General features: G+C 38.7%; 3 protein-coding genes across 3 annotated transcripts in view; 1 reads left to right on the forward strand and 2 right to left on the reverse strand.

Moving 5' to 3' along the window:
* Nucleotides 1-1,905: 1,905 nt before the first annotated feature.
* Nucleotides 1,906-7,401, reverse strand: LOC137294141 (RRP15-like protein). Its single transcript, XM_067825120.1, has 5 exons — nt 7,293-7,401; nt 5,416-5,663; nt 3,986-4,071; nt 3,111-3,306; nt 1,906-2,080 (listed from the first exon to the last, which is right to left on the reverse strand). The coding sequence occupies exons 1-5, from the start codon at nt 7,369-7,371 to the stop codon at nt 1,928-1,930; spliced, it is 762 nt and encodes a 253-aa protein (XP_067681221.1). The 5' UTR covers nt 7,372-7,401; the 3' UTR covers nt 1,906-1,927.
* A 245-nt stretch (nt 7,402-7,646) lies between these two features.
* Nucleotides 7,647-15,112, forward strand: LOC137293730 (DDB1- and CUL4-associated factor 4-like). The gene is made up of 6 exons (XM_067824442.1): nt 7,647-7,767; nt 9,635-9,961; nt 10,975-11,819; nt 12,549-12,716; nt 12,824-12,938; nt 13,465-15,112. Exons 2-6 carry the CDS (start codon nt 9,646-9,648, stop codon nt 13,659-13,661), a joined length of 1,641 nt encoding a protein of 546 aa, XP_067680543.1. The 5' UTR covers nt 7,647-7,767; nt 9,635-9,645; the 3' UTR covers nt 13,662-15,112.
* Nucleotides 15,113-15,755: 643 nt separating this feature from the next.
* The window catches only part of LOC137293729 (usherin-like), a 94,675-nt gene continuing 86,852 nt past the window's right edge, over nt 15,756-23,578 (reverse strand). The window contains exons 57-65 of the mRNA XM_067824441.1: nt 22,954-23,153; nt 22,055-22,150; nt 21,051-21,295; nt 20,223-20,443; nt 19,636-19,815; nt 18,771-18,860; nt 18,169-18,428; nt 17,797-17,985; nt 15,756-17,303 (exon numbers count right to left, since the gene is read on the reverse strand). Coding sequence (XP_067680542.1) covers nt 17,220-17,303; nt 17,797-17,985; nt 18,169-18,428; nt 18,771-18,860; nt 19,636-19,815; nt 20,223-20,443; nt 21,051-21,295; nt 22,055-22,150; nt 22,954-23,153 — 1,565 coding nt within the window. The 3' untranslated portion in view covers nt 15,756-17,219. The remainder of the gene's footprint in view (nt 17,304-17,796; nt 17,986-18,168; nt 18,429-18,770; nt 18,861-19,635; nt 19,816-20,222; nt 20,444-21,050; nt 21,296-22,054; nt 22,151-22,953; nt 23,154-23,578) is intronic.

Here is a 23,578-nt window from a genome sequence, read left to right on the forward strand (position 1 = left end):
CTTAAGTCAATAATTGTGAAAGCCAGCCACATATCTGGTTAGACATCGGTCCACACATGACAACGCTACAAGGGTTGACAATTTGGAAGGTTTCCTTCCTGGACACACAATAGGGTATTAGAGCTACAATGTCAATGATCACCTGCGCCTTCTGACCTAGTAATGCTGGTAACCATACAACTTATTAAATGTATTAGTCAGGATTTGTGAACCACACGTGGACAAATGGACAAATAAATATGCCAAGACATGCACATATTTCTATGTCACAAGATTTGTGTTTCTTATTATTTGTAATTTCAAATAATTCAGTTTGAACATGATGAGCATCCATCGAGGCATGATTACACGATGCCATTTAGAAAGTGGTCAGATGCAACAAATGTCATATTTGGGATTTCACTTGTGGAAGTCTCGGTGGGTGAGCGGGCTAGGCCAAGAAGAGCAAGGCTCAACCAAGACAGGAAGCCTGACCAGTCAATCCTGTTAGTCACTTCTCACGACAAGCTTTAAGTATGGGTTTCTGAAGAGTAATTCTAACATGGATCTTCAAGGTGCGATGATGTCATGACAATTAGCTGTTCTGCAGATTATGAAAGTAACTGTGCATGCACATCCTAATCTACACACAGAGCTACATGCTGTAGTACTCAGGGTGGTGGCAGAGCCTAGTGGTTAAAGTGCTCATCATGTCAAAGATCTTGGTTCAATTCCCAATATGAGCACAATGTGTGAAGCTCATTTGTGGTGTTCCTCTGCCAGTATTGATATTGCTGGAATATTGCTAAAAGTGGTGCAAATCTCACATATTACTCAGCCTGCTCTGTTGCTGTCACTTTTTCAGTTAATAATCCTGAGGGGAAAACAATCCGCTGAGAAAAACATTATTTCAATGTTCCTGTGAGTTTGTTAGTCTATTTCAAAGGGAAATGTAAGTTTTCAATTATTTTGTGTAGATTTTTCGCAATAATAACAAAAAGTGTAATATCCTGTTAATGCAGTATACAAGAAAACAGAAATGTTGTAACACATATCAACACACATAATACTGGTAACAATGTTATTGACAAGATAGACATCATATAGATCAAAGAATTAATATATTGAATAAGCGAAGGTCTATGGACACTTTCCTAATTTCCAGAGCAACAACAACACAAAAAAGACCAGATACTGCACACAATGTAGTAAACCCAGATAACTTGTGCACTGTAAATATACTGAGGGAAAAAAAATAGGGATCGAACAAAAACGTAAGTGTTCCCTTATTTCATTTATCTCCAGGTTTCTTCACAATCCATGCAATGAAGAAACTTGGAAAAAACAGGATCAGCTCCATGTGATCCCTAATTATTTTCCTCAGTGTATATGTTACAGTCAGATTGTGAAATCAGTCATTTTGTGAAATGACAAAAAAAAATTTGTGTTTAAGTGTGCCATCCATTTGTCATCATCTTGTTAAAAACAATCAATATACTTCAGTCATTTCATGAAATTTCATTTCATCTATATGTGGTGGACAGGGGTTGGTGAGGTGTGGCTGATCTGGACACAGCAAGTGTCAAACGAAACGGGGTGTAAATGCTTCAAAGCCAAGCTGAAGTGTTCCAGTCACTACCACAATAGTGAATCCACTTCTGTAGATTAAGTTATGAAGTGAAATTTCCTGAAATGACTGAAGTATATTGATTGTTGTTAAACAAAATGGTTGACTCTCTTAGTCATTTCTTGAAATGACTGAAATTTTAAGTCATTTCATAAAATGACTGAATTCACAATCTGGCTGTAACATATATATGTCAACACAAGAGCACAGTCAGTGCCTACCATCTGCCAAATCAGACTCCACTTCTTCTACAACAAAGATCAGTGGCATTCATCTCAATGACCACAAACTCGGTGAAATACAATCACACAGGTTTATTTATCATTCGCTATCTGACAAGTCTGTACCCCCACCTCCCCCTTCTTCCCCCTGATCGCTGCTGTCGTCTTTATCCCAATCCTTCATTTTGGCTCCCATCATAAAGTCATCTCTTAAAATCTTCCACTTCGTCGACTGTTCATCTTTTTCCTGAGTCTGAAACACAGCAGAAATCTGATCCAAGAAGGTCAAATCACAAACAAAGCTAAATCAGTCGCATGATCACCAAACAGAAATTTAATACTTAAAAGCACTGTTTTGTTTATTGTTTAACACCATTCAGAAGCGCTTGTGAAACATTTTAATAAACAGAAGAATTTTTTACTCAGTCCATGCAGAAATGGGCATTTTATTTTGTTATTCTCTACCTCTAAAGACTGGTTCTATGTTGTACATATGATGTTGTAAATGCTTTGTGTCACCTTTACGACTGTCAAGAAGAACATTTTCCAGAACATTACTAATGAATCTACAGTTTTCAGACAGCTCTTAATGAATTTCTGTATACCACTGTAAAACGTGGAGCAAAGCATATCTGTTAGACCAGTTGTGAGAACACTTAAATTATGGTCCAAATCCATGTACTAAGGTCACTGTCAATGTAACAAGGCCAAGAGACATTGTGAGTGAATTTAGTTTTACGCTGCACTCAGCAATATTCCAGCTATACAGTGGCGGTCAGTAAAGAATCAAGCCTGGTCCAGATAATCCAGTGATCAACAGCATGAGCATCAATCTGTGCAAATGGGAACTGATGACACGTGTCAACCAAGTCAGCGAGTCTGACCACCCGATCCCATTAGTCGCCTTTTATGGCAAACATGGGTTGCTGAAGGCCTATTCTACCCCGGACCTTCGCAGGTCCCAAGAGACTTTGTATAGTCACGGCATAAACACCCACTAAAATCTGCTGATGGGAAATAATAGAGAGAGTGAGCATAGTTTTATGCTCAGCAGTATTCAAGCTATATGGCAGCAGTCTGTAAATAATTGAATTTGGACCAGACAGTCCAGTGATCAACAGCTTGTGCATCAATTGGCTCAATTTGGAACCAATGGTATGTGTCCACTATGTCAGCCAGCCTGATCCTGTTAGTCTCCTCTTATGAAAAGCATGGGTTAATGAAGGCCAATGTCCTAACTTGGACCTGTATAGTAGCAAAAACAGAACATGAGAGATACAAACCGGTTCTTTCTTAATATCTTGTTTTGAGTCTTCTGACATTGAGGGTTTGGAACCCTTCAGCAAATCGAGGAATTTTCCTTTGGTCATAGACTGCATCACTTTTTCACTTTTCTTAATGGATGAACCAGCTTCTGTGAGTTTCTCCTCCAAAACTTTCTGTTGTTGACGGACAGCATTGAATAGCTGAACGACACCCCTGTAGTGAGATAGGGTGAGGTGTGATGAAATGGGGACTAACTTTCTGTCCCCAAAAACCTTTCTGTGTTGTTTAACACTGCACAATACAGCAATATATTTGCGGCAGTCTGTAAATAATTGAGTCTGGACCAGACAATCAAGTGATCAACATCATAAGCCTCAACACTGCGAGACATTTGGATACAATGACATACGTCAACTATGTCAGCAAGCCTGACCAATCCATCTCATTGTCGCCTTTTACGACAAACATGGATGCTGAAGACCAATTCCGTGCCAGATCTTCAAGGGTTAACCTGTTGGTCAAGATTATCACACTTTTCATGACTGTATCGTGTATACAGATGTGCATGCTTATGTAGCTGTTAGTACTTGTCCAGAATTATGACAGTTCTACAGGTAGCGAACTGAGATACCATGTCACAGTTTAACCCTGATGACCCATTCCGTTGTTTCGGAGAGTATGAACTGTCGTGTTATCCACAATAAAGAAGTTGACATCTATAAATCTGGCTTTTCCAGTAAGTCTGATCATCAAGTAGGCTATCAACAGATTCCTTTATTATCATCTTTGGAATGGCAATGTAATCATTAGTGCATCACACAACATGAGATTAAGGTGATACAGTAATATGATACAGGCATGATACAACAATATCCAGGTAACTGTCACTCACCGTGTTGCTATTCGTTGCAAACGGCGTTCTCTATTCCGTTCCAGTGGATCTGGTTTCACCCGACACAAGTTATTCCACTCTCTCCTCTGAAATTAAGTTTACTTTAAAGTTTGCTAGTTAATGAGATTTCATGCCACGGTTAACAACTGTGTGACATTTTATTGAAAGGAACATTGGTGCTATTGTATGGGGTCACTGCTTATGGAAAAGGTTATAATTGGAAAGTCTCTTTCATTTCAAATGTTTGCCACACTGAGGCAAGAAACCAATAATGATTTTGATGAATTCACTGGTATAGCCCCAATCTGACAATTGGGATTCCTTGTGTTACCATTTTCAAGGTTTCATAAGAAAACACATTCCAACTGTCATCTGAACGGCAATGCAATGTCCTTAGATTTTTGCTCATGAGCATGCATTCATGGGTGGACTGGCACTTTATAAATATCTCTATTATTTTATTATTGTTTTGTAGTGGTGAGAATTATGATGTGATGTTAATGAAGGTTTCAGTATTGAAACAATGCAAACACATAAATGAAAGAAATAGGACCAAAGTTATTGTGTCCTTGTGAGGAAATGAACTTAGGTTCTCTGGTTTGACAAGACATGTCCTTAGATTTTTATTTCAATGCCATGAGCATGCACTGGCACTTTATAAATATCTCTATTATACACATGCACAAAGTTAAGCACCCCCCAATATTTCTGTGATCTGCTACTTTGGATACTCAATGATATTGGTAACTATCATAACGAGATCTATGCCTGTCATTGACATCATTGTTTTGGTATTGTTTGGCAACTAAATGGGTGATGACACTGTGGAGATGTCCCATTTGCCTTGCAATCGCCCGGCATGACATGCCAGCATTTTTCATGCCTATCACCTGCCATCTCTCAGCAGTAGTTAACTTTTGTCCTCACCATGTCTGATTTTCAAACTCTAAAGTGAAAGGAGAATCTCACAACAGACCGGTGAAACCAAGTGTATGAAACATGATTTTCAAGATTCAGATGGTAGGGAAATGGAGTTGCATGTGCTGAACGTTTTCCTTGTCATATCTTGACAATCTCAAGTTAAAGAATCTATGGAAGGCTAATTCAGCCAAAAACATTCATAGTTTGACCTTCAGTGGTGAAATCAAGACACTATGAAAATAGTGGCGCTTAACTTTTGTGCATTTGTATATCATTTTATTATTGTTTTGTAGTGGTGAGAACTGAGGATGTCAGTAAGATGTTATGTTAATGAAGGTTTCAACATTAAAACAATGTAAAGACATGAAAGAAAGAAATAGGGCCATAGTTCTTGTGCCCTAGTGAGGAAATCAACTTTGGTGTTTGGTTTGATAAGCAAACAACTAGAACCTCAAAATTATACTAGAAGTTCATAATTTTGATTATTACAACATATACATAAAAATAACCTTTTCAAATTTTTCTCTCTTGTTCTCTACATCAGAATCACTGTCATCTTCAACAACTTTCCCTTCTTCTTTATCTCTCTTCCTCTTCCGAACACGGATTTCTTTATCAGTCTGACCTTTAGCAAGAATAACTGCACCCTTCTTCTGAACAGACTTGGTTAAAATGGCTGCCATGACGTCCGCCAGTCCAGATGGAGGTGGAGTGCCATCTCCTGTTGTGTTGTCATTCTTGGTTTTATCTTCGTCATCTGAAATTGTCACACATCACACTTTTACTATTTTGGGGTTGGGGTGGGTTGTTTGTGTGTGATGATGTTTGTGGAGATGCATGTACAATGTGATACTACTCCATTCCCCCCTTAATTTTAATACACAAAGTAAATGACACCCAACTCCCCCACCCCCAGCATGTGATGTGCAAAGGCAATACCACCCTCCCCTTCCCATAATTATTTAAATATTTTTATGTAAAAAATTGCTTATCCCCCCCGAGTACATGTGTACAAAATTGATGACAAACCTACGTCCCGAGAGCAAAGTGGGCGGTCTGAACCTAGCCATAAATTATGGATGGTCCCTTAGTCTGCATGTGTGTCTTCAGAAATTGGCCAATCAACTTTGGATATTTTCATTTGACTGGTTATATACTAACTGCACCATATGAAAACTTCTCAGTTAAAAAGTAAAACTAAGTTTGTTTTTATTTCATTATGAAATTTCATAACTAGAAACTGGTTAAATTTGTCTGGTATCCAATCAGTGGTATGTTGTCACATCATTATCAACCCAATCATCTGAGTGAGATAAACATCTGCTACCTAAATGGTCGTATTGTAATGTAACTTGTAAGCAATGTTAGTTACAAATATTACATTTGGGGATTCTGAGTTTTCAGGTTAGATGATCAGGTTTGGCATCATAAAACTGAATCCTGAGCAACTGTCGGTATGCATGGTGAGTCTTTAAAGATGATTACCTCGTTTTAGACCAATGGGTCTTGTAATGCGAAAACCAGCACCATGGTATATATTGTCATGGAAGGCTTTTGGGCACTACATAATGACCCCTTTGCATAGTGCTGAGACCTAAAAAGTGACAATATAAGACTACATCTTGATGCTAGTTTTTGCATTACATGTCCCTGGCCTGTGTTTACGATCAAAAGGGTAGCCTAGGATGAGAGCAGTGCAGGAGTTATAGCTAATGTTAATAGAACTGCCAGCACGACTCCATCCTGATCACACTAAATCCTTGAGTGAGTGAGTGAGTTTAGTTTTACGCCGCACTCAGCAATATTCCAGCTATATGGCGGCGGTCTGTAAATAATCGAGTCTGGACCAGACAATCCAGTGATCAACAACATGAGCATCGATCTGCGCAATTGGGAACCGATGACATGTGTCAACCAAGTCAGCGAGCCTGACCACCCGATCCCGTTAGTCGCACTAAATCCTTGAGATTACAAATTGATGAAAGAGTTCTTTCCATTCCCCCATATTCTTTCTTCTGCAGATTACCATAAGTAACACTAAGTGGTTCAACTCTATTTATTGTACTTTATTTGGGGGCTTTTAGTTATTTTTGTGAGCCCTCTAGAAATGTTGTGTTAGGTTTCGTTAATAATTCTGGTATAGCCCATATATAAATATTAATTGGGATGGAGAACGAGAGGAACTATTACGGACATGACCTCACCCTAAATATACATTCAATATACTAGAACTGGTATTAAAAGCAATCAATGAACTTAATTCACTATTTTCAGTGTTGGAATATCACGCTGGGGAAAGACTCCCACTATAGGAAATTTACTGTGTAAAAAGGGGGGTACGGGTGGAACTCTTTCCTACTTGAGATTAATGACGGCTAGTACCCACCTGTCGTTATTTCTTCTTTAATAGATATAGAGTCAGAGTCTGATTCTGATAAACTTTCCTGAACACTCACGTGGGCCATGTTTATACCGGAAGTACTTTAAAAACAAGTAGCGCAAAAATAACGGACTATGATAAAGTTTTATAATCATTTGTGGGTCAGTCAAAATAGATAACGTGCAGAAACTAAGCAATGAACTGCCACATAATCTTAAGGAAAATATTCTTTTATAAGATAACAACCTTTATCTTTTCAGCGACAGTCTTTTGTTTCCGTATTAAATCACATACAACTTTGCACTTTTCAGTTTCATGATGTCAGTCCGTAGACAATCTGGGATAAACATGTAGAAAGGTGTTAGTTGTATTGAAGCACTAACAGTGACTCTAGTTGTTTGTCATTCAACTCTTTTATTATTTCCGTGAAGTGGCAGCTGACAGGCATACTTTTTAAAATCAAGATATCGATAGCGTACAGGTTACTGCGTCCAGATTTTCCAGTTTGATTTCATGACCTGATCTATCACTCTGAACGCAGTTATTCTAGTTCTGCTGTGTGTGGTTTCATATGATTTACATCTCTTCGCAAAATTATAATCATTTTAATAAATGTGTATTTTATGATTATACGTTGCTGCAAGGTGCATGAGTTATGGTCAATGCTCAGGTAGTGGTTAATGTGGGGTCAGGAGTGATGTTATCAGTATCCCAGTGTAAGGGGTTTTCGACGTTATAAGACAAAAACGTAGTTTTTATCTTTATTATCATTTTAAGTTTTGATTTTGCTAACCATGAGTGATAAAGGTATATTCATCTATCTCACAAAAAAACTATTATGTGTTTCCAACAAAAATAGAGTTTATAACATCGTATCGGCGAAAATGCGGTCGCTTGTCACATCCAGGTATATTTGTATGTGTTTTCGATGGTGAGCCATACTTTTCCCTCTGCACTGCGAGAGAGTGTTTTGATCACGTGGCTTCCTGTTTCATACATAACCTGTCACTAGCAGACGACTGATCTTGTAGAATTTTGCTCGCTATTTTTTGTTGTACAGGCAATTGATTTTGCATCTGAAGTGGTATTAACGATCGAGGGTGAATAATATTGTTTTTTTATTTGCTCTTTACATAACTTAATTTCTTGATTCCAATCGTCAATAAAACGTCTCACGACAGGAACTGGGCATCCACCCTACCGATGAAACTGTTTGTGCACTCCGATCGCGCACATACTTCCTCGATATAGCGCTGGCAATGCAATCGTCGTAATCACCAGAACGTCGAATTCAGCTCGCTTTGGGATATGAGTACCAGTCAAATCGCCCCAGCAAATTTGGTTAAAATTCCCCAGATTTTTGGTCATTTCGCCCCAGGTTTGGTCAAATCGCCCCAAGGGGTAGTCAAAATGCCCCAGTTTACTTAATAATGTTTAATATAAGCCATAAATGCATAGTTTTTGTCAACTTCCATATAAAATTCTTCACATAATATGATGTAGTAATATTTCTGATAAATTTCCTATTAGTAGACTGATAAGAGCAAAAGTAATATGTGTAGACAACACTGTAATAAAAGTTGAAGGGAGACAGGTTCTTTTGTAGACCCACTGGGTCCTCGTGTAATCAGACCTATAATATATTGTGTGGTCTCTGATGTAACCCACAAGCTGACAAAGTTTGTTGATAGAGATGATGGTCTCTGTCAGCTCTTCAAACGTCTGACGGATCTCTGAAGCAGCAATAAAGGGCAAGGCCAACAGTTTCCAAATAAACTGAAAAGCTGGCTTCTTTTTCAGCATGCCACCTGTAACAAGAAACTCAAAATCAAAATCCTGTGGATCCTTGTTAGCTGATCCATGTTTTCTCTTGATCCATTTGTTGTAGCATTTGGGTGCACTATGGTTGTAAACACATCCTTCATAACAGTTGCAAGTGACTTGAATAACTCCTTTGTGGCATCCTCTTTATCTGATCAACTTAATGCTTACTCCTTCATCATATAAAGAAGTTGATATCCATAATATCTTCATTCTTATGCATTTCACTTCTAAATGCCCTTCAAAGACTTATTATGTGAAGAATTTTATATTTTATAAGTTGACAAAAACTATGCATTTTTGGGTTATATTAAACCATATTAGGTAAATTGGGACATTTTGACTACCCCCTTGGGGCGATTTGACCAAACCTTGGGTGATTTGACCCAAAATCTGAGGCATTTTGACCAAATTTGCTGGATCATTTAGTTGCTGGGGCGATTTGACAGACACCCATCAATATCATGCTCAGTGAACATAGTGAAATATTTAGCGTATTTAGCATTGCCAGTTTTGATTTATTTCAGATAAGTAAGCTATGGGTAAAGATCGCATTCCACCAGACACCAGCTCCCCATCGACAAGTCACCATCACACGGAAGGTAGAAGGAGACATAGGGACGCTAATGCTGATCACCAAGGGTTTAAAAAATGGAAGAAGCAAAGAAAACAATATGTCTCCAGCAGTTCTGCATCCCATGGAAGACACTTTGACCAATCCAACAAGAGAAATCAGTCTACCATGTCATCTCAAAGGTATCACAAGAAGAAAAGGAAGTCTCGTCAAGAGACAAAGAGTGTTGAAGACACCTCCAGTGATGCCTGTTCAAAGAGCCAGACTTCACAAGCTCCTCATATCCTTTTCTCACCATTCTGTTTCATATGAAAGGTCCCTCATACCCAACACTAGTCATGAGAAAACAAAGCGAAGATCAGGCACTAATGATGTAAGGTTATTCTACTTGTTTCTCATCTGTGTTATAATACAATAGCAGCTTTGTCTCTGTCATGTACTGTTATCACTGATTTTTCCAGACAGTTGATTACAGGCCATCTTGGTACAGTTAGCAATTTTCCATGTCATGGAAGGAGACCCCAGAAATGGGTTTCACACTTTGTTAGCCAAGGGAGGAAGTGAACCCAGTGATGAGTAGACATTATAACCATCATGTACCCCACTGCCACCGTCTTGATCTAACTGGTATATTGCTTACAATGTAACAAGAACATTTGCTGAAACTTCATGTCAAATTCATTGCTCCTTTGCAATATTTTCAAAACAGAACAGTGCTGATTAAGATTGGACATAACATTGTTGATTATAGTCCTGTTAGAATACTGAAGACTAATCACAAATGATCTTTGCATATAATGTCAGCCACTGAGTTTTATGATTCAGTTTTGATAGGCTGTGATATTTACTTTTATATTGCTAAAAGCATCATAGATCATCCTCATAACTCGCTCACTCCTGATCAGGATCTGCCTGATCTAGTTGTCCAGCTTCATACTCATAGGCCAAATGTAGAGATAGCAACAAAATCAGGTAATATGATACATCTGACTTTATCAACCCATACTGCATTTCTTGACCACGTTGAACACCAGTGTCTGCCACTTTTAGATTATGTGGTTAGTACTCATTAGTTGGTCTATGAACATATGGACACTGTTTCAACAGTGGAGTACACCTTGTTATTTCATGGCTAATTCCATAATTCAACAAGAATTTTAGAGCGTGGAGTTGTCATAATAATTACTGGATAACAGTTTTACTGCTGCTGAGAGATCCTACAAGATAGGGACTTCTCGAGCCTTTGGCCTGGACTATTCAGTACAATAACAAATTAGCCTTAACACTGAGCACAGATCCCAGGCTTCTACTACGACCCTGATAAGAAGAAGTACTTCAAGATCCTTTCAAGCAATAACAATGTGAATGTTGTTACAAAGGAGAAGATTGAAAGGGATCAAGCAGAAAAACAGAGACTTAAAGATTTATCTGAACTTGTGTCTTCAAATCAAACGAAACATAATTCTAACCTGCCAAAACTGACAAGCAATTTTGTTCACATACTCTGTAGAAATGAAAGAGGTGATATTGGCAGGATGCAGCTTGAGAATGGGCTGGTGATGTCTGACATCAGGTCTTTGAAACCAGCAGGATCTTGGGTTGTGTTTGATGCTCCTCATGGAGTCCATGAAGCCTTGGAGCACATGATCATGATGGACACTAGCAAGGACAAGGACAAGATCCTTGGACTGTGGTCAGTGAAGGAGACGGTGATGCAGAGGCTGCAACTGTTGCATCTGGAGGAGAAGCAGAGAATGGACACCAGTGCTACACTCTCAGTCAGTGTTGGTGCTACAGGGACCACTGTTCTTCAGTCTTGGAATAAAATCTCTAATGTATGTTGGGCTCCATTTATCAAGTCTCCCGATCGTAACCACGTGTTGTATACTACTATATGCCATACTGGCAATTCTGTTAGTTTAGCCTTCATCAGGAACCTGGACAGGACTCGACGCCAGGAGGAGTACTTTGATTTTGATCTTGGGTCCAGAGCGACCTGGACGTGTGCATGGAATTATCCTCGGCAACAGTTCAGTGTGGGCAGTGAGAAGTGCTCACTGTTGGTGGATGTGGAGACGAGGAGGATGTGGGAGTTTCCATGTTCAAGTGATCCCTTTGCCCAGATATTTTCACCCAGTGTGAGTTACACAACAGATCAAGAAGGGCCTTGTTGTGTTGTATTTGTGATTATATATTGTCATAGAAGAGAAGTTTACCATAAGTAATTTTAGCAAACTTTATCACTTCAAAATCAGATTTTACATACTCTGTGTCTTAAGCATTCTGTACAAGAGAGTAGATCATCCAACTTGTCTAAAACCATTCCTCAGACTTTATGAAGTTCTAAACATAAACATGCAGTGTTATCAGTGTGAAAAGTACATCTATCCAGCTTCAGTAACAAAGCTATTTTTAATGTCATTTGATAATGGCATTGTGGTAAATGAGGTAAGTAAATTAAGTTGATTTGACATTATAGTAACTGATGACGTTAGTAATGTCATTTGATTGTGTCAACATAATAACTGATGTTGTTGATGTCATTTAATGTGTCATTTGATGTGTCAACTGATGATGTTAGTATGTATAATAGTAATGTCATTTGATTGTGACATAGTAACTGATGTTATTAATGTCATTGATTGTGTCATTATAATGACTGATTATATTATTAATCATGTTAATGTAATTTGATTGTCGCATCATAATAACTGATGATAATGTCACTGTCTCCAAAGCATTGTGATGCTATTCCATCACACTCACAGCAATATCTTTTGTGAGGTGTCACTTGATCGCAACCAAGCAATATCTCCTGTGGAAGCCAGTTTCACATGATAACTGTATCACCTTTTGCCATGTTACAGTCAGGACGTATCCTGTACAGTGGTGGGAGAAACGGGGCCATCTTGTGCCATGATCTTCGCAACCTCCCAACTCGACCAAACTCCTACCTCGGACACAAAACAAGCATTTCCTCTCTCAGGATCAGCAGCTCAGAGAATGAATTGTTCTCAAGTGATATTTCAGGAAGGGTTAGTACTTTGTATACAAAATACTGATAAAGTGTCTTTTTGGAAAATGTCCTCTTTTTCTCTTGGGCATTAATGGTGGTTGTTAAAAAGTAAGTCTGTTCATCTAGGTGAAGATGTGGGATGTACGCATGCAGCGAGCTGTGATTGAGTATTCTGGGCTCTTCAACCGATACAGTCGGATACCACTACACCTGGATGAGACAGAGCAGGTGTTGTATGGAGGTGAGTTGATGAGAGAACAGGTGTATGGGAACTCCCTAAAATCCGATAGTCATATATACACTTATACATGATGAGGTCATATATACTCAAAGGTAAATGCAGCTTTTTGTTTGCTTTTTAATGGGCACTTTCACTGATAAGTTAGAACTTGCAGTAAATATACTGATTCAGTATTCGCTGAGTTTAAGTGAAATGAAACGTCAAAAACAGCAAAAAAAACAAGGGTGCTGAAAGACATCAGCACCATGTTTGAGTCAAACGCCCAAACACAACATCTAGTACATGTGGAAGACAGACTTCCCATGCAGCTTGTGGCAACTGCATGCTGACAGTTGTGAATCTGTTCGTTTTACCTTAGAGTGTAATCAGCCTCACCATGTGTATGTTTACTGTGACTTTCAAATTTTATGGTGTTCACGTAATTTTTGTTTGTAGTAAATGCTGGAGATGAGTTTATGAGTGATCAATAATTGTATGGAGTTCATTATCATTTGACACAGACGTAAATGAAATGATTTTTTTTCAGCTGGACAGGATTGCTACATGAGGTTCTGGTCTGTGAAGACTGGCCAGCTGATGAGGACTGTGCCTCCTCCATGCCCAGTGACAAGGGAGACAATTCCAGCTGTACAGTACTCTACACAATGGGCCAATCGAAAAGGGAACTCCGGGCTCATCTTGGGTATTGGAGATAAACTGTATTACTATTGTAGGTCTATATGACAGCATCTCACCATCTGCACTCCTTGCAGTCAAAGACTCTTCACCAACAGGTGCTCTGACCTCTGCTAAAACATACTGTTATTTAATACCACACATGAATGATGCAGATTTTTGGATAGGTTTAATTTGTTTGCTAAGAAAGCAGCATGACACTGAGACAGGTGATTGTTAGTGTTGGAAACCTGTCTTTTCGTACAACCAATGCCAAGATCTCCAGAGGCACAATGTTTAAGTTAACTTGATATAGCGTTACCATCCATCTGAACGTTTGTTTGGAAGTATAGTGAGAGATGTAGTGTTGTGGTAAGCACAATATGACAAGTAGAACTGTTACCGTGGTTATGCTGCATGTATCATGAGTGTTCATATGTTGTCCATACTAATGCTGAGATAATCAGGTTAAACGGTAGATATCTGTACGCAAGATGGTCGCCTACCTGAAACCTGAGATGCCTGACCATAGACAGGGGAATTCGGTATGTTGTTCACAAATACATGTCTAAAATGTTTGAACCATGAAATAACATGGTACTGTCATTGATAGTTGTTGAGTATATACATGTTGAAGACTGATTGTGTTGTGTGTGGTATGTGCTGAGATAAACAATTGTAACCATAAAGTTGTATGGTTCATCAAAGCACAGGGGTTCACATGATCAACCATTGTTGACAAGTGACATCACAATGGTCTAGTGTTCAAGACCTTGCACAAACTATCCAACAATCCTGGTTAATACATGGGAAACTATTGTACATGTCCTTATATAGTTCACATGCATGTCAGTTTGTACTGATACAGAATTAGGGTAGATTTGTGGGGCTCGCCCACTGAGACTGAGATGCCTTGTTGCAGTTTCGACATAAATACGAAACAGACACAAGGAATACTGACACAGCTGACCATGTCTTTTTTTCATCCCCTCACGCCCAGCGCAACAATATAAGTACTAGTTTAATACAGCTTTATGGATTACCCCTTCCTGTTTATTTCATTGAGCGATGTTTCGATGTAAATTCTTACATCATTAACAAGCTTAAAGTGAATACAACCAAATAGTGTGACGCTTTATGTATATCTTATGTTGTGATAAACAGCGGATTAACATTAACAACAGCATGTAATAGAATAAAAAAACATCATTTGAAGAGGCCAGTAGGGAACTAAAAAAAAAATAACACTGGTAATGAAGCCAATGATAAGAGGGATCAAGTAGTATCAACAAGTAAACACAATGCTTAGATAGTCTATAGTGAAAGTGGTGTTTAACACATCTCACTGAGTCATTCACTAAGGCATTAGCACTATGTCACAAATACAACAACAACTGAACTGATGAAACTTATTTTATTGCAAAATATTGTACAAAGTTGACAGGTACTATTCTCCTTAAGTACAAACACTGACATAATTTTACTGATGTGATATGAAATAAATAATACAAAATCAAAAATAATTATTTGTGATTGTTTTTTTCATGACATGAAATTGAAGTTATATATTGAGTATAATGATGAAGAAATAGAGACATCTGCTATCAGTATAATATTAAACAAGTAGTGACTGGCACCTTCGTAAATGACATGGCACCAAAAAGGGGATGTATATCAATTATCTGAGAAAACTGCGAAGGAGTCTGGTTATGGATAAGATGGTTAAGGTTTTCGAGAAGTGTATGATTATCAAATAACTTGACATATTTCACATAAGTATCCTTTAAAGGAATCACACAGATGGATGTCACCCCTTTCTGATGCTGTGTTCTTGATACTCCCAGTCACATGTAACAGGGTCCCCACAAACGATGTGCAGAAGCTGTCATAGTTTATGTTGGAGGACAATGGTGTCCTCATGTGGTGAATCACAGAGAAGTGTATGTTTTATGTACAGAGAGCAATTTTCAACAAATATGAACTGAGTTCATGATAGTCCTGACAAAGTGGGCATTCTTAGATGCTATAATGCTGCAGTCTAGGATGGACAGAGAACATGTACTGTCCTATGACTTTGAGACACTGTAGATCACTACTATTTACATAAGAATACCAACCTCTTGACTTTACTGGCTGCAACACAGTTGATACACCAGGTATCACATTTGTACAAGTATTGACGATATGTGCGATACAAAATACTTTATTGCACAGGCCCTTGTAAAAATAACTTATATTAAAAGATGGATGGAACTGATGAGTGGAAGGTCTGGTCATTCGATACAACAGGGTGGAGGGTGGGCTTGGGGTGGGGGTCTTCGGACTGTATTGCATTTACAGCTATGACCCTTCGAGACCCAGGTTTTGTAACATGTTTTCATCACTTCCTCCATCTCCATATGAGTTTTTATATATAGTTCAACTTTGCAGTTATTTAATTTGGAATGTTAGAACAGGGTCAGTATTACTCAATGCTTGATGACAGTTGTCATCAATTTTGGCAAACCCATCTTCTACTGCTGTCAGTTTGTTTCATGAACTCCACCCCATACGGCTCCCAGCACCAAATGACCTTTTCCAAACAAAGAGGGCTTTCAGTCCATCACCCTATCTGCCATCATCATCATCATCATCATCATCATCATGATGTATCAACCCACAAGGAATCAGTGATATAATGTGACCGACCTTCTTCTGCCTTCTTTACCAGATCACCATTGACTAATCACAGACAGTATATTCATCCATATTTTAGCCAGGAGCACAGTTTTTACATTACAGAAAATAATACACAATTTGTTCCAGGTTGCATCCTTTCCATGAGAAGAAGTCTTAACTATAACTATTCATATTAAAATTTATGCAGACAAGTGACATCATGGGTAGTTTCAAACAATCAGAGTATGTAAGGCTGCATGAAAAAAAATTAAACGTTTCTCAGGCACATTTTTTTTCAAAAGTGACGAGGGAGGTGGGGCTCTATTTTAAATTTTTGACAGAAAAATAAGTGACGAGGGAGGTACACATCCATATTTATTTTCTCTCCGAAATGCAGCTTTGGAAGTTTACATGTGTGGTATAACACATGTTAATGAGTTGTAGATTCCGTCACATTTGTTCTTACAGACTCTCATTCTTATAGTGGACAAATGGATGATCGGGACACGGCCAAGTCAAAATTATTGTTTAAGTGGCAATTTGCACAAATAAAAGTGATGCACTGATGCCCAGGAAACATTTAGCTTTTTTTTATTTAGCCTAAGTAGAGATCAATCAATGAAAAAATGAGTCCCTTGTGTTAACCTTAGATTTTGTTCAAATATGTTTCACCACACTTCTTCAAATTAAACAATCCCTCTGTATATATATGAGTCCATAGTGTTCCCAGTGTCATATTAGTATTATATATTGGTGACTAATCATGTTTTTTTTAAAAATGGCATGTTTATCTTTTTAGTGTTGCATTCATAAAATCTTTGATGACTTGGCTAGGCCTTTTACAGTATGATGGCAATGGACATATTACTGAACATGTGATTCATGCAGTAATGTTTGTCCACTATTCTTTGCTTCTCCGACCACTGTTGTAATGTTTGAAATACTTGATGATCCAGTAGTTGTGGCTGGTCATAGATGTGTGTCTGTAAACACTGTCTGTTCTCGGGTATAACTGTATGCAGGTCCATTCAGACTTTCTCCATCCTCGTCATACTGCAATATAGAAAGCACATTTTTATTACTTACTCTTTGAAGATCCCAAGAACAAGAAGTTGCACATTGTTTTCAAGCAAAGCAAATGTACTGCATTAACTAGTTTCATCAACAAGTATTAAAAATGCTTGGCATCACTAGGCTCATTCAGTAATATTGTGTGGAGATGACAGATCACTATAAAGAGCTTATGAAAAACTGATGACAGTGGCATGGAGATATGTGGAAATCTGGACCCGAAAATCCTGTGACTGATGTCTGAAGCATTGCTCTATACCACTGACATGATAAAATTCATTCATGCTCATCCAGTGCAACCTTGACCTTCATGAATCTAGTACAGACTGGTTATAATATTTCACTCTGATCTGTGGATACCTTGTGAACTCCCCCGCCACAAACCTGTAGCGCATGTAGTTCCTAGTTCTAGCCCAATTTATTATGATGAAACACACATTCCCATACTGCCTCTCAACAGATACATCACACTCACCCATCCGCTGTCAAAGTTCTTGTCCCAGTAAGCGTCCTCTTCCTCTTCTGTTTTGGTGGAGTGGGAGAGTTTGTCAAAGGAATACCGCTCGTTTGTAGGATGGAGGAAGGCAGGATTGATGACACCCATGTCTGGGCCCTGGTAAGATGCTACGTTCTCTGTACGACTTGGGGCACGGACTTGAAAGTCCTGAAAACAAACATGCGAAAATTAAGATACCTTGAAAAAGCTAAACTGCAGATCTTTACTTGAAAGTCCTGAATACAAACGTATTTAGAAGTCTTGAAAAATATATACAGCAGAGGAGGCTTAAAAAGCCCTTGCAAAAGAACTTGACTTGGTTTGTAGTTAATACATAATGATGTGACTTACAGATTCTATGACGCTGCCATTTGAGGCATCAATGTAGTATGGCCTTGTTGTCAGTGGTTTCTGGATTCGACTGTGGAGGGGTGCCCTCTCTCTCACATAAGCCTTCCGACCTCCAAATGACTTCATGCAGATGAAGAGGACGAGGAAGATGAGGAAGAGTCCCAGAATGACCATGATGATTATAAACCAGATCTCCTGGTAGAATGGTAGCTCCGTCACAACCTTGTCTGTCTGGGTAGGGTCAGGAGGTACTGTGGTGCCTGAGGTACAAGGTCAAGGACAATGATCAGGCCATGTTCAAGGCAAACTACATTTGATGGTTTCTAAATGCCCAATATAATTATAATGCCCATTTCAGACACTTTAGTACACTGTGATATAACAGAACCCTAATATTGAAATGGAATGGTTGACAAATGTTTTTTCTTCCTCACTGAGCACAAAATGATAACATTATATTTCTACAACACAAGACAAAAACTTACAAAATCACCTTCAACACAATGACCTAAAAATGTTTCCCTGAACTTAAGTTGGTAACTTATCAACATTTCATCCAGCGCAAATGACTTGACATTTCCTACAACATGAATGAGACTTACCAACGTTTCCAATAGCACTGGGATCAAACACAACTGTAGGAGTTTCAGCCTGTCCTGTCTCAGTCACTGCCTGGACGATGAAATTGATCACTGAAACAGGTCCAGAAATCGTGTCAGTGAGATGAGCAGACGCATATACACACAATCCTCACACAAGGTACACATGCTCACATAAACTGCTGGGGAATAAAATTGGGCTATTTCCATCCTTGTGGGTATAAAATACATCAACCGGACACATCATTTTCCCTTGGGACATACAATTGCAAAAGGGACATATATTCTTTGAGATACAATTTTGCAAAAGATTACTATGTTTTTAGCCATTATCACACAGCAAGAATTAGCCATATTTGATTGTTAATGTCATGTTTTCTTAATGTCGCAACTCAAGACATGCTTTAATGCACATGCCCCACGTTTGTGGCAGACGTGGACAAACAAAATGAGGGCATTCCAACTTGTCTGCACATCACTTGATTATGTGACTGTAGCCAGCTGGCAGTCTGGGAATATGTGTACTTCAGATGTTGCCATGATATATGACAATGAAATGAATTTGACAGTAACTATTTTGTTCTATAGCATCTCTTTTGTCATGTGATTTTAAAAGTGTTCGCTTGTCATGCTGAAGACCTGGATTTGATTCCCCACTTGAGTACAATGTGTTTCTGGTGTTTCCCGCTGTGATATTGCTGGAATTTTTTTCTAAATGAGCACAACACCATACTCACTAACTCTTGTCATGTGATCACTGAATGAATTTGAAACTCCAGTACCGATCTAACACATTCCACAGCAGAAATCTTCTACAAATTTTACGCCTGAAATATATTTTCTGTAATTTAAGTTTAATATTCCATACCTTGTTTCCTGGTCTCCCTCTCTACACCGTGGGTAGTACTGATTCCACGGAACACAACCTTCCCATCAGTCATCACGATGTATTCCCTCAGACGACTGTTGAGCTGAAAGCTTCCTGTCCAATCAATGACTGCTTTGGTGTTGTTGGTAGACAATCTCGGGAAGGCTACATATTCTGGGACTGCAACACAATATGGAGGTGAAGATTTGCCTAGATAAATTCTTTGCTTATTTCTTTTGGCATGACCATTTTGTCTTTAGAATTTATTCATGACATGTTCACAAGTTTTTTGCAGTAGTCATATGACATGCTGCATATGTTTGTTGTTTAACATTGCACTCAGCAATTTTCAAATAATATGGCAACAGTCTGTAAATAATCTAGTCTGGAAAATACAATCCAGTGATCAACATCATGAGCATCAAGTTTCACAATTGGGATACATGTATATATATGTATTATGTATATGAGTAAAATTTTCGTTAAGTCGATGCCACTGTCACATCTTTTTGAATGTACACACACTGTGACACAGGTTCACATTAACAGGACTGGTTAAATTCCTTGATTCCAATACTACCACCTACTTGCTGGCTCTGTGATAGTGGACACCCACTGTGGAAAGTCCACCCCTCCTGCCTCATTCTCAGCCTGTATCTGGTACTCGTAGTTGGTGTAGGGTGAGAGGTCGCGGGAAGAGGCAAACAGGTCAAGGCCAGCGTACACCTCCTGGACATCCCCAATCCTACAGGTCTGGTCAAACGGTTGGTCAGTCAGGGGACAAGCAGTTCGCTGATACAACAAGTATCTAAAACATCAACAATCTTCCATCACAAGACAGAAAACAGTGTTGCTTGTCATGTTGAGAAACGGTCAGTTTCAAAATATATACAATTATGATGGTTACAGATAAATCCATTTAAATTTAAACTGAGCCCCAGTGAGACAGAAGATTCCTGAACCTGAGGAAATTAGAGACTTATGAATAATAAGGAAAATACTGTGAAACAAGACTATTTGTTATGCAATACCATTAAGAGGCTGATTCTGAGTGTATGGGTTGGAAATCCAGGTGGGACCCAATGAAAGTACTAGAATATGGCACTACTTACTGAGAATGTGTATATCAAAAGAAATTGTGAACTTTCCTTTCACCCATCAAACAAATAAGATGAGGTCACAAATCATCAGTGGCCAGATGTTATGGCGTCTGTCCTGGTTAGGTCCTAACTCCTAATTGCATACACTTGGGTATAGGGGAGATAACTCCTGAGTTTTTCCATCATGGCACTCATGTAAGCAATTTCATTGTGCTCATTTTCAAAAGTGAAGATGTATTATTTCCTGATTTTTCATCCTGTATACAACACTATGCAAATATCTGTGCCCCTCCCAATGGTTCTGACAGCGCTCACCTTTGTATATGTCCGTTTGGCTTCTGGGGTGGCTCCCAGTTGAGGGTCACGCTGGTGCTGGTTTTTCCAGCCACTACCACCGGGGCCAGGCCACTTGGCTTGGCCGTTGTTGTCATGACCTTGACCCCTGCGCTGTCTGTGCAGCCACCACCCGTACAAGCACGCACCTGCACCAAGTAGGTTGTGAAGGGTGACAATGGTCGAACGTTTCCGGCCGTCTGCTGTAGAGTCACTCCTGATGATTCCTGAATAATAGAAATTACTTTTAAGATCCATGAGAGGTCTTCAGTCACCCAGGCTTGTCATAAGAGGCAACTAATAGCCTGAGATGGTCATGTCATTGTATCTTAACTGCATAGATTGATGTAGCTGGAATAAAACTGAGTGCAGCATTAAACATCAAACATATTTTCCAAAAGCTGAGGCTTTTGAAAACTGTAGAATTGCATACAACACAGCACAACAGATCAAAGAAATTCAGCAACTATCCAGATTCATTTCACTCTGTTTACTTTCTGATCCCCGCTGGTAAACTTGCCATAATATATTGATTTGCCTGTTACTAAGGTTTCACTGCCATGCAGGAAAGTCACTGCGAGTTGGATCGGTTCCTGAACTCACATGCTTGACAAATCCTCTTTGAAAATTCCTATGACAAAGACTAAAATTTTCCTGGACTAAAGAATACCTACAGTTACCCACTGTTTAGCATGAGTGGAAATTTCAATATTAGGCGAAGTGTTACTGAATATTACATCATTACCAAAAACTGCACGTCTAAAAATATGTCGAATTAAAGAATTTTCATCAATCCAAAAAATAAATACCAACTAATACAATACAATATCACCATGCTGATGGATATCCTACTGGAAAACAAAAAATATGCTGTCTGAAAAATCGGATAAAGATATTGTAGTTGATCATCTGGCAAATGAAGCAAAGAGCGCTGATTGGACCCTAGTATTAGAGACTAAAGGCTAATGCTTAAGGACTCTTCCTACCACAGTACGATTAATCAGAATGCTGTACTCCCGAATATCTCCATTAGGCTGCAGCGGTACTGTTATGGTGACTGTGATTGTGGTCGCTGTGGTGCCCTGCAACAGTGAGCAATTACAGTTATCAAATTACAGGGTAATTCTAACCACAAGAGCCCTAAAACAACATCATGTTAAAGAAAGCAACATCACTCAAAGGTTCATTTCATTTGAAAACATTATTCAAAACTTGTAATGAATGCTATTGAGTAAGATTGAATATAGTTTTATAAATTAATATTGTTTTCAAATTTACTTACACATGGCATCAATATTTAATGATGTGTGTGCATGTGTGAGTATTATCTATCAGAATCCAGCTTCAGATGTTTTAGGTGCAGGATATAAACATTTGCGTTGCAAATGAAAAACTTGCAATGCATGATTTCTACATATGTTTTCATTAAATACATTTAACTGAACAACAGGGAATAATTCAGTGTCAGTAAACATGAATGCTATATAAACATAATCCAAGATATTTTTTTGAATTAAATCTTCCTTAATCTTTTCCACACAATGTTTTGGGGTCATTCCAGATCCCTTCATCAGGTGAACTAACAGTTGATACTGTGACGAAGACAGGTCAAGTTTTCATCTACACTTAAACGGTAGTCTTCCTTGTGATTGTGATATCACATGCATTGTGATGTCAAAAAGCAGTTATGACATCAGAAGTTCAACGTCATAGTATCAGCTTTCAGTTTGCCTGATGAATTCTGGAATGGACCTGAAACATTGTGGGGAAAAGATTAAAGAAGACTTAATCCATAAAATATCTCGGTCATCTGTAACAACTTCTAAATGACACTAAAAGACTAGACCAACCTTGCTATTCTATATCTATGCAGACTGATACTCACATCTATGGTGGGAGGAGCCACAAAGGTGGGCGGGGCCTCCTTAGTGACAACAAGCGCCCACATGCTTCCAGCCCCACCCACACTGTTGAAGGAGGTAACTCTGTACTGGTAGGAGGCGAATGGTTTCAGTTGTGGGTCAGAGTCAGTCATGCGGAGCTCCGTGTTGTTGTACACAGTTACAATATTCCCGTACACCGTGCCTAGAAAGATGTGGGGCATTGTTAGGTCTGGTATGTTAAATGTGTTACACGTCTGTTATGTAGAATTTATACTGGGGCACTATTTTTAAGGTAAGGCCATGTGTAAGAATATTCTTTTTCCTCGTTAAAGCCCAACCCTAAAATTTTTTTTATTTTATAATCAAGAGAAAATGCAGCATCGACACATGCACTCACGTACGCATACATACACGTATGCACACACACACACATGTGCGCGTGCACACGCACACTCACATGCACACACACACAGAGACAAAAGCAAACAAATGAATAATATGTTGAATGAGAATACTATATTTCATTTGACCTGACCAATAAATTGGGATACCACCATACTTTTTACTTTTTCTAAGACGATAAAAGTATTGATAATTCAAAACTGTATTGACATTAATTTTAGCTTC

The sequence above is a fragment of the Haliotis asinina genome, chromosome 8 (genome assembly GCF_037392515.1).
Source record: "Haliotis asinina isolate JCU_RB_2024 chromosome 8, JCU_Hal_asi_v2, whole genome shotgun sequence".
Taxonomy (NCBI): Eukaryota; Metazoa; Mollusca; class Gastropoda; order Lepetellida; family Haliotidae; genus Haliotis; species Haliotis asinina.

Bases quoted from the DNA above. Each gene is read 5' to 3' on its own strand.
- LOC137293730 (XM_067824442.1), top strand. From the start codon at position 9,646: ATGGGTAAAGATCGCATTCCACCAGACACCAGCTCCCCATCGACAAGT. The intron at 9,962-10,974 runs ATATCCTTTTCT...AACACTGAGCAC, and splicing joins CCAGACTTCACAAGCTCCTC to AGATCCCAGGCTTCTACTAC. The intron at 12,939-13,464 runs GTGAGTTGATGA...ATTTTTTTTCAG, and splicing joins AGAGCAGGTGTTGTATGGAG to CTGGACAGGATTGCTACATG.
- LOC137294141 (XM_067825120.1), bottom strand. From the start codon at position 7,371: ATGGCCCACGTGAGTGTTCAGGAAAGTTTATCAGAATCAGACTCTGAC. The intron at 5,664-7,292 runs GTGGGTACTAGC...TGACAATTTCAG, and splicing joins TAAAGAAGAAATAACGACAG to ATGACGAAGATAAAACCAAG. The intron at 2,081-3,110 runs GTTTGTATCTCT...GCTGTGTTTCAG, and splicing joins AAGATATTAAGAAAGAACCG to ACTCAGGAAAAAGATGAACA.